The 11451-nt window shown below is 36.6% G+C and overlaps 1 protein-coding gene across 1 annotated transcript; it reads left to right on the top strand.

Annotated features, from left to right (window-relative positions):
* The first annotated feature begins 3725 nt into the window (after positions 1–3725).
* Positions 3726–11052, top strand: LOC129354391 (CD276 antigen-like). The gene is made up of 6 exons (XM_055023871.1): positions 3726–4025; positions 4142–4408; positions 8107–8409; positions 8520–8783; positions 9859–10128; positions 10231–11052. Exons 1-6 carry the CDS (start codon positions 3731–3733, stop codon positions 10353–10355), a joined length of 1524 nt encoding a protein of 507 aa, XP_054879846.1. The 5' UTR covers positions 3726–3730; the 3' UTR covers positions 10356–11052.
* Positions 11053–11451: the final 399 nt, after the last annotated feature.

Below are 11451 nucleotides of genomic sequence, written 5' to 3'. Positions count from 1 at the left end.
ATATTTTTTTTTGAGTTCTAATGTTTATTCAGGATTTAGCAGGAAAAAAGGATTTTGAATGGAAAATGTTGTCAATATCTGGTTTTCAATTAAAATATGATAAACTAATTACAGACCCTGCAGGAAACTGAACAATGTTTCCTAGTTTTCAAATATATTTTTATGGTAAATTTGTGGGATTAGCAGATTAATGTTCCTGAGTCTTATTTATAAGAGTAATAGAGAAAAATATTAACTCTTCATTTTGTTTTAATTTAGAGTTAATAGATAAATCAGAGTGATTATTTATCAATATATCAGTGGATTAAGTCAGTGCAGAAGGATAAATAATGCAGATTATTCATTAATATTTACTGAATTAATCTGACAGTTGAAAACTCATCATCATCTCTAATTAATCTAAATCTATTTCCTCCTCCAGAGTTTTATCATGAAAGCTGATCAGAACATTTAGCAGAACAAACTTCCTCCTTCCAACCAGAAGAAACTCTGAGATAAATGAAGCTGCATGTCATCAGAGTTAATCTGGATTACAGACATTTTCTAAGAATTATTAACATTTTAATCAGACTGAGCTGCAGGATCTATATAGTTCAGTGTTTCAACAATAATTTGCTTCTTCATAGTTTTGCAGCAAATGGTGAAAATTAGGAGTAAAATGATCAGAACCAGGAGATTCTTGTTTTTAATATTTTTACCGTTTGTGTGGGCTGATAGAGAAGAAAGTGAGTAAAATTTTTATTGCTTCCTTTATTTTATTATCATTCAGATTTGAACAGATTATTGCTTTCAAAGTGAGGATGAAACAGGGAATGCAGTGAAAATATTAATAATAAATATTGAAACATGATTCAGTAACTCTGTTATTTCTGGTCTCATATTTTTCTGATCATTTACTCACCAACATGTCTCCCTCTGACTAATAATCTCACAATTCAGATTTTGTTGTTTGTGAGAAAATTTAGAAAATTAAAACACAGAAAACATTTTAATGTTTTTTCTTTGCCGTATTGAATAAATGTTATTTTATTATTTCACAGATGAATCCAGAATTACTAACAGGAGTTTCAGGTTAAAACTAATATTTTATTTCTGCAAACAGGTTTTTTCTATCTCACAGTAATATTTATATTTTATAGCAGAGCAGCAATAGTCCAAACCTGAAGCTGATAAATGAAGGAAGGAGCTAAAGATTAGGGGGATGGCAGATGTTATGTCCCTCAGGCACATTATAATTATTGTTATTTTTTCTGGATTGTTTTGTATTGACTTTAGTTGAATGACTTTCTGTTTAATAAACTTTGGAGTTTGTATAATTCCTCTTTTGTAATCTGGTCTTGTTAATCGGTGGCTGTTGGTCAGCCTGTGAATAGGTTGGACCAGGTAAAGTCCAGCACCACCAAACAGCCCCGTTCTGATGGATGCCACGTCTCCAGCCTGACATGCGCTTGTTTTTATCAGCTCTTTGTTTGTTTGCTGTTTTTTGTCCGTTGTGATTTTGGCCTGGTGGGACCGATTGTCCTGTTTTCAATACTTTTCTTGCAGTGGATCCTTATTCCGGGTGCAGCAGGGCTTCCACGGCCTGCATCGGGTCGGCCCCCTGCTGGACCGTTTGGTTCTTTTTGGTCGGCTCACCGGGTCCAGCTTTCTGTTCATACTTTGGGATTTTCTTTGAGGAACTGAGGATTTAATTCTCTCTGTTCCTCCACAGAAAACCAAAAGAAGCTGAAACAAAAGAATCAGTCAAGAGAGTTTTGACATAAAATGATGTTTTTAATCCTCATTTTGCCTTAAATATGTTAAATATTTCTCATATATGTTGAGCCCTTTGTGGCCGTAACAGCAAAGAGCCTCCGAGGTTTGGATTTTATTAAAGATAAATAATCAATAGAAGCAAACAGAAAGCTGATCAATGATAACAGATTTATTGATGGAATGTCAAGAAATATGTTTTCATTAATCACTGGAAATGTTATAAAATATTTTAACATGTTTATTATTAAGCAGGAACATAAATAAACCAGGAATATTTTTAATGATTCTCCTGCTGCATCAGAGCGATTCCTCCATGTTTCCTATCAGAACCAGAACTTTTGGTTCAGTGAACATCATCTGGATCATGGAGACTATTTGCTGAGATCTTGTTTCCAGGCAGGTTTTCTATGATCCTTCAGAGGGATCTGGGTTTCCTCCTTAACACCTTTACACTCAACTTTCTTCTGCTTTTATTGTTGCAGAGTCCAGAACCAACGTGTCCTGTGTTATCAACAGGACTGTATTTTACCATGTCGGTTTGAGAAAAGGATCAACTACATGGAATGGTATCTATATGAAACATCATCTCTAATTGTCTCCTATGACTATCAAGGCTCCAGTTACTCTGAGAGCTTCAGATCCAGAGCGTCTCTGTTTGAGGATCAGATCTCCAGAGGAAACGGCGACCTGCTGCTGAGAGGAGTGAAGGTTGATGATGAGGGACGATATGTGTGCATTGTAGAAATAAATGGCTTCTATCATAAACATTATGTTTCCCTTGAACTAGAAGGTAAAACACTTTAACCTGAAAACATTTTATTGATTCATATTTTGAGTTTTAATGTTTTGGTTCCAGGACATTTATCTGCTTAATAGTTTCTTTATTTTCTCATGTTGTTTGCAGCTCCAGGTTCTGACATCAGAATCCATCAGGATGGAAACAGAACCACCTGCAGCTCAGAGGGGATCTACCCTCAACCTGAACTCACCTGGTCCACTGAGCCTCCATCCAACACGGCTCTGCAGAACAGAACCACAGTCCATCAGACTGAGGAGAAGCTTTATGACATCAGCAGCTCTCTGACGGGTCCAGACGGTTCTGATCGGATCTACAGCTGCACCATCAGAACCAGCAGGAACTGGTGGAAAACAAGTTTAAACCAGAGCAGGTCAGCAGATGGACACAAAGTTCTGATATCATTTAATAAACAGTTTTTTGTTTACATTTAATTTGACTTTACTGTAATGTTTACTGTATTACTGTAAACATTACAGCATTACAGTAATGTTTACATTACAGTAATACTGTAAACATTACAGTATTACAGTAATGTTTACAGTATTACTGTAAACATTACAGTATTACTGTAAGCATTACAGTATTAGTGTAAGCATTACAGTATTACTGTGATGCAGATTAGAAAATGAAACATCCAGAGGTTTCTGGATCCAGCTGTGTGTGATCCACTGCTTCCGGCTCCACGTCCCCGGATCGGATGCGTGTTTCTCTCCCTGCTTTGCGTTCTGCCAGACCTGCTGCTCTGTAAGCTGCTGCGTCTCTCATTCTACCCGGCCTCTCGCTCAGCTGCTCCTTTTATTGCCCCATTTCTGGGTTGCCCCCATTGCAGCTGAGGGCAACAGCTGTGTGAAGTGAAGTGGACGTCTCCAGAGACAGCAGCCGCAAAAGGAATCAGCACACATGCAACTCAACATAAACCCAAAATAAATATATCAGCAAATGTAGAAACCAGGAAAATAACTGAAAATGGCCACATTGCTACACAATGCCTCCATGTTTCCTATCAGAACCAGAACTTTTGGTTCAGTGAACATCATCTGGATCATGGAGACTATTTGCTGAGATCTTGTTTCCAGGCAGGTTTTCTATGATCCTTCAGAGGGATCTGGGTTTCCTCCTCAACACCTTTACACTCAACTTTCTTCTGCTTTTATTGTTGCAGAGTCTGGAACCAGCATGTCCTGTGTTATCAACCAGGACTGCATTTTACCATGTCGGTTCAGGAATCGGGTTGCCAACATGACATGGGAGCGTGAAATACCAAAATCAGGGATTGTAAGTTATGACCAGGGTAACATCAGAACCTCTGAGAGCTTCAGATCCAGAGCGTCTCTGTTTGAGGATCAGATCTCCAGAGGAAACGGCGACCTGCTGCTGAGAGGAGTGAAGGTTGATGATGAGGGAACATATGAGTGTCATGTTTTTACAACTGGCATCTATTATAGACGTTCTGTTGTCCTTGAGGTAGAAGGTAGGACATCTTCATTTGAAAACCTTTCATTCAAAGAAGCTTTGGATGGTTTGTATTTTGTTGTTGTGGGATGTTTTCTGATGTGAAATTGTTCATTTTTATTCTCTTATTTTCAGCTCCAGTCTCTTCAGTCAGAATCTATCAGGAAGGAAACAGAATCACCTGCAGCTCAGAGGGAATCTACCCTCAACCTGAACTCACCTGGTCCACTCAGCTTCCACCCATCATGACTCTGCAGAACAGAACCACAGTCCATCAGACTGAGGAGAAGCTTTATGACATCAGAAGCTCTCTGATGGTTACAGATGATGATGTAGGTCTGATTTACTTCTGCTCCATCAGAACCAGGAAGAGCCAGAGGATAGCAGTTCTAAATGAGCCAGGTCAGCAGATGTACAGAAAGTTTTGATATCATTTAATAAGCTGGTATTTTAGTTTCCTTACATTTGATTTGACTTTTTCTTGAAACCTCATGAAACATCCAGAGGTTTCATGAGGTTTGATTCACATTCAGAGGGATTTTATTTTAATGCCTTTCTAAACCCCATTTTACCGTCAGCAGGACAAAATGAGAGGAAGCCTAATTTAAAATGCATCCACCTGTAAATGAAAAGTATTTGTTCCAACATTATAACTGATGGTAAACAGTGAAACGTATTGTGAGGAAAAACACTTTGACATTCTGGACAATGATCTGGTCACTTTAAGGCTGACTTTGTGGAAACGTTTGTCAAGAATAATGGAAAAGATCAAAGCAGGTTTATAAGTTTTATTCCTATGAAGATGCAGAAATAAAGAAAGAAAATGCTACATGCTAGCTGTGCTATTATTATTATTATTATTATTATATATATTATTATTATTATTATTATTATTATTATTATTATTATTATTATTATTATTATTATCCACACAGTTAAACTAGGAATAAAATGGAAACAATCTCCAGGTTGAGCATCAGAAACCAGATGCTTAAAGTTTATCATTATTAACATTTATTCATAAAAATGTTTGGCAGCTGATGGGAACCAGCGGAGCCACCAGGGGGCGCTTCCAGCCTCACACAAATAAACGCTACAGAAACGAATCAGTAAAGCAACAGGCAGCACAAATTAAAATGATTTAAATAAATGAAAACGGAAAACATATTAGTAAAATATAAAGTCAATCAAAAGTTGCTTCACTGCAGACTCTGAGGCAAATGAAGCTCTAGAATAATAATTATTCTGATTATAGATCAGTTATAGATATTAGGAATGAATTGAATGAACAAACTCAGGTTCAGGATTTACATTTAGTTCAGAGTTTTAACTGTTAAGCAATAATTTGTTTCTTCATAGATTTACAGAAAAAGGTATAAAAGTTTGAATCTGATCACTAAAGATAAATAATCAAAATAGCAGCAAACAAAAAGCTGCTCAAAGGTTCTGCATCAGAGCGATTCCTCCCTGTTTCCTATCAGAACCAGAACTTTTGGTTCAGTGAACATCATCTGGATCATGGAGACTATTTGCTGAGATCTTGTTTCCAGGCAGGTTTTCTATGATCCTTCAGAGGGATCTGGGTTTCCTCCTCAACACCTTTAATCAATCAATCAATCAAATTTTATTTGTATAGCACATTTCAGCAAGGCATTTCAAAGTGCTTTACATCATAAACACAAGAATACAAAGTCATGCAACATATAATAGACAATACATTGTTACATATTACATTTCAAAAACAATTCTAAACAGGTGTGTTTTTAATTGCGATTTAAAAGAAGTCAGGGTTTCCGCTGTTTTACAGTTTTCTGGAAGTTTGTTCCAAAGTTTTGGTGCATAGATGCTGAAAGCTGTTTCTCCTCTCTTGGTTCTGGTTCTGGGGATGCAAAGCAGAACCAGAAGAAGAAGACCTGAGAGTCTGGAAGGTTGATACAACAACAGCATATCTTTAATGTATTGTGGTGCGAAGCCGTTCAGTGATTTATAAACTAACAACAGTATTTTAAAATCTATTCTTTGAGCTACAGGGAGCCAGTGGAGGGACTTTAAAACTGGTGTTATGTGCTCTATCTTCCTGGTTCTAGTGAGAACAGGAGCAGCAGCATTCTGGATCAGCTGCAGCTGATTGATTGATTTGTTGGACAGGCCTGTGAAGATGCTGTTGCAATAATCAATGCGACTAAAGACAAACGCATGAATGAGTTTTTCTAGATCTGGCTGAGACATTAGTCCTCTAATCCTGGAGACGTTCTTCAGGTGATAGAAGGCCGATTTTGTTACTGTTTTATGTGGCTCGCAAGGTTCAAGTACATCACTACTCCCAGGTTTCAGGCCTGATCGCTAGTTTTTAGTTGTAATAACTGAAGCTGTGCATTGACTCTAGATCTATAACTCTAGATCGTTCCTCTTTAGGTCCAAAAATAATGACTTCAGTTTTATTTTTGTTCAGCTGGAGAAAGTTTTGGCACATCCACACATTTATCTGCTCTAAACATTTATTCAGTGATTGGATGGGGTCAAAGGTCACCTGGTGACATCGTAATGTAGAGCTGAGTGTCATCCGCATAGTTATGGTAGCTAATATTATTTCCTGTTATGACCTGAGCTAGTGGAGAATATAAATATTAAATAAGAGGGTACTAAGATTGAACCTTGGGTACCTCACATGTGACCTTTGACCTCTTTGATGAGAAGTTTCCAATAGAAACAAAGAAATCCCTGTTCTTTATGTAGGATTCAAACCAGTCGAGCACCGAACCGGAGAGTCCGACCCAACTCTCCAGTCAATTCAGTAATATGTCAAAAGCTGCACTGAGGTCCAACAGAACCAGCACTGTGTTTCTCCCACAGTCCGTATTTATATGGATATCATTGAATACTTTGACTAGGCCAGTCTCTGTGCTGTGGTGAGCCCGAAAACCAGACTGGAAAGTGTCAAAGCAGTTGGTCATCATGAGGAAACTATTTAATTTATTTAATAACTTTGCTGATGAATGGGAGGTCAGAGGTCAGAGGTCAGCCTGTAATTCTGCAGTCGTGATTTGTCCAGGTTGTTCTTTTTTAACAGTGGTTTGATGACTGCTGTTTCAAGGCCTGGGGGAAAACACCTGATGTAAGCGATGAGTTACGATTTGGATCAGATCAGTAGCAATAACAGGCAGGACTTTCTTAAAGAAATGTTCTAGAGTTATAGATCTATAACATCCAGACTGCAGGAGCTTGAACTTAATTGACTTATAATTTTTTCTAGGGTTTTATAATGAAGTAGTTGAAAGTGGGTCATTTTTTCTGTATTTGTTTTGTTTTGGTACAGCAATGGTTCTGGCTTTAGAGTTGATGTGCAGATTAATCCTCTGATTTTTTTGAATTTTCTCTGAAAAGAAATCAGAAAACTTGTTACAGGCAACATTAGATTGGAGTTCAGGTGGAAACGTCACAGGAGGGTTAGTGAGCCTGTCAACTGTTGCAAATAAAGTTCCAGCATTGTTGATGTTTTGTTTATGACATCTGCAAAGAAAGCCTCCCTTGCATGTTTAGTGTTAAGTGATAGTTACGTAGTCTTTCTTTATAGATGTCATTATGAATGTGAAGTTGAGTTTTACGCCATTTTGGTTCTGCTCTGAGACAGAGTTGTCTTGCAGATCGAACTGTTTGTGTTTTTCTCCATGGAGATTTTTTCGTACCAGACACAACCTTTACTTTAATTGGAGCAATAGAATCAATGATATATGAAACTTTAGACTGAAAACAACTGACAACTGATCTACATCATTACAGCTTAAGGGTGAGGAGGAAGAGTAGATTTGATTAAATGTTTCTGCTGTGTTTTCTGTGAAAGAACGTTTTGTGACAGTAGCTGTTTGTCCAAGTGGGTCAAAGAATAAAGAACCTTCAAAGATAACAGCAAAGTGATCCGACAGGCGACATCAGTTACAGAGACATTGGAAATATTCACACCCTTACTGATAACCAGGTCCAGTGTGCGTCCTTGAGTGTGTGTTGCTTGTTTGACATGTTGTGTTAAACCAAAATTTTCTAAAATATCAGAGAGCTTTTTTTTTTTTACACTCAACTTTCTTCTGCTTTTATTGTTGCAGAACCTGGAACCGACGTGTCCTGTGTTATCAACCAGGACTGCATTTTACCATGTCAGTTTGAGAACAGGATCATCTACATAAAATGGAAACATGGAACCTCTCTGATTGTCTCCTATGACCATCAAGGCTCCAGTTACTCTGAGAGCTTCAGATCCAGAGCGTCTCTGTTTGAGGATCAGATCTCCAGAGGAAACGGCGACCTGCTGCTGAGAGGAGTGAAGGTTGATGATGAGGGAGGATATGATTGTTATGCAATAATGAATAGCGTTTATTATATTAATTTCATTTCCCTTGAGGTAGAAGGTAGGTCACTTTATTTAAAATAAAAACTTTATAGAAATAAGATTATAAAAGTTACATTTATATTTTGTTCTTCTGACAAATTGTTCATTTATTTCATGTTTCTGCTGCAGCTCCAGTTTCTGACATCAGAATCCATCAGGATGGAAACAGAACCACCTGCAGCTCAGAGGGGATCTACCCTCAACCTGAACTCACCTGGTCCACTGAGCCTCCATCCATCATGACTCTGCAGAACAGAACCACAGTCCATCAGACTGAGGAGAAGCTTTATGACATCAGCAGCTCTCTGATTGATCCAGACGGTTCTGATCGGATCTACAGCTGCACCATCAGAACCAGGAGCAACCAGAGGAGAGCAACTTTAGCTGAACCAGGTCAGCAGATAAACAGAAAGTTCTGATATTTAAAATCTTTGCTGTTTTTGTTTCTTTTTACATTTAATTTGACTTTTACTTGAATCTTCATAATGAAAAATGCAAATAACTAATTTTCTCTAAAAAGCTTCTTTATGCCATGATAGTTTCCATAGAGTGAAGCTTTACATCAAGTGCATCACAAACTGAAAGTCTGCAAAATGCAGCTGATTGATTTATTTTATTAAATCACTTTTTAAACACATTAAAAACATTTCAATATAACTTAAAGACAGAATCAAACCTTATTAATAAAATGCAGCTGATTTATATCATAATTGTATTAATATTTCCAGTCCTTTTGCTTTGCAGAAACTTTTATTTCTGAGTTTCCTGCAGAATATTTGATGTTAAAGAATTATTCTTTCTTTGTTCATTAGCTGATTTATTTCATCAACGTTTCCAAATTCTTATTAAAATACAACATCTAACAGGCCGAGTATATTTAGAAGCTTAACTCTAAATATCGTCTTTTATTCCATATATTGATATATTTCAAATCTTCCTTCTCATCCTTGTGTTTAGTCTTATTGATCACTGCAGCAGTGACTAAATATCAATCAGGAAATTGATCGTGTTGCATCAACCTTCCAGACGTCTCAGGTTCTGGTTCTGGTTCTGGTTCTGGTTCTGCATCCGAACCAGGAAAAGCAGCATTCAGCTTTTTTGCTCCACAAATCTGGAAGAAACTTCCAGAAAAGTGTAAAAGAGCCAAAAACACGGAGTTCCTTTAAATCAACCAGTCAAAGTTTATTTGTATAGCAGCTTCAGCAACAAGGCTTTTCAAAGTGCTTCACATCATAAAGACCCAAAAGAAACACAATGAGAAACATCTTCAGTCGTTACACATCAGATTGTTCATTAATATTTAAAGCAATAACTGGAACATTGATCAGTATATTTCACTATCATTGATGATTGTGATGCCTTCTGACTAAATGTTATTGCTTATTTCATCACTGGTTACTGTTTCATAATGTGAAGCAGTTTGAACTGCTTGTTGCTGAAACTGAACTCATAAACTTTGCTTTCTCAGGTGCTGAGGTTCCAATCAGCTGCACTTCCTTCAACATTTCTGCGTCCAGTTTGGTCTGGAGGTTCAACCAGCGTCAGATCATCCTGACCAAGACTGACAGAAACATCTACAACATCTCAGAGGAGTGGAGGAAACATGTGAGGGATGTTTCAGCGTCCGGCAGCCTCACCTTACAGAATGTGACCTCAGATCAGGAGGGAGTTTACAGCTGTGAGCTCAGTGATGATGAGGAGACGATGATAACTCAGCTCTATCTGAGGAGGACTGGAGGTAACAGGACTCAGGATTTCAGCTTCATTAGATGCTCACAATCTGACATTGTAAACTATAAATGAGTCTTTAAGCTAAACTCCTGAACTTCTTTGGTTCCAGAGAATCTGGTGGTTCCTGAACTCATCAGACGGTCGGTGGTTTGTGTTGTGATTGCAGCAGCAGCAGCTGGATTCATAATGTTCTACAAGAAGAAAATGGAGGAAAGTGAAGCTCTGCAGCTTTAAAGCTTTCATTCACATTCAGAGAGTGGTTTTGTTTTAATGCCATTCTCCCATTTTACCCTCAAGATGATTGATGAGCTGTGATGGTTCCACTAAATGATCAGCTTCATGTTCTTGAGATGATTCTCATATTTGGAGATATTTCTGTTTTTATTTTTAGGATGATTTCATCTTCTGCCCAGCAGGGGGCGCAGCTAAACATATTCTTTATATTCTTCCAGCTAAACTTTCTCAGAACTTTATTAATAAAATGTTTATTTCTATAGAAAATTAGTTTTTTATTACATCTATTAATGATTTATGAGCTTTTATGATTTACAAGCTTTATTTAGTTTTACATTATTAGTTCTTTATATTTAGTTTTTCCTCACATTTGTACATATTTCTGTTTAAACTAAATGTGAAGATTTTACTCTGGTTGCATCTTCTGCCCAGCAGGGGGCGCAGCTAAACATGTTCTTTATATTCTGCCAGTTTCTCAGAAATGTAACAATAAAATGTTTATTTCTATAGAAAATGAATTTTATTACATAAATAGATGATTTATGAGGTTTGATGTAGTTTAACAAAATGATTATTTCTTCATGTTCTTTTGTTGTTTCTCATATTTGTTAATATTTCATGTTTTTTTCCTAAATATGATGATTTTATAGTTGCATCTTCTGCCCAGCAGGGGGCGCAGCTGAACATGTTCTTTATATTCTACCAGTTTCTCAAAAATGGATCAATAAAATGTTTTTTTCTCTAAACATTGTTCCATTATTATTTTTGTTGCATAAATATTTTGTTCTTCAATAAACCAAATAAATATTAGAATGTCTCATTTTTTTAAACATTAAACTTCTTGGATGAAACTAACAAACTAAATGAGTAAAACATTTATTGAAAACTTTATTAGGATCATTATTATTATTATTATGTAAAAAGTAAATTAATGGTTTCAAAGTGAGGATGAAATAGAAAATGAAGTGAAAATATTAATAATAAACAATCTTTGAAAAATAATGAAAAGTTAAAATAATAACTATATTGTCTCTGGTCTCCTATTTTAATGATAATTTAATCACCAACACGTCTCACTCTGAGAAATAAAAATAAA

Source organism: Poeciliopsis prolifica, unplaced genomic scaffold, assembly GCF_027474105.1.
Source record: "Poeciliopsis prolifica strain line A6 unplaced genomic scaffold, Auburn_PproV2 SCAFFOLD109, whole genome shotgun sequence".
Lineage (NCBI taxonomy): Eukaryota > Metazoa > Chordata > Actinopteri > Cyprinodontiformes > Poeciliidae > Poeciliopsis > Poeciliopsis prolifica.
This window is presented reverse-complemented; position numbering and strand designations above follow the sequence as displayed.

Bases quoted from the DNA above. Each gene is read 5' to 3' on its own strand.
- LOC129354391 (XM_055023871.1), top strand. From the start codon at position 3,731: ATGTCCTGTGTTATCAACCAGGACTGCATTTTACCATGTCGGTTCAGG. The intron at 4,026-4,141 runs GTAGGACATCTT...TCTTATTTTCAG, and splicing joins TGTTGTCCTTGAGGTAGAAG to CTCCAGTCTCTTCAGTCAGA. The intron at 8,784-9,858 runs GTCAGCAGATAA...TTGCTTTCTCAG, and splicing joins AGCAACTTTAGCTGAACCAG to GTGCTGAGGTTCCAATCAGC.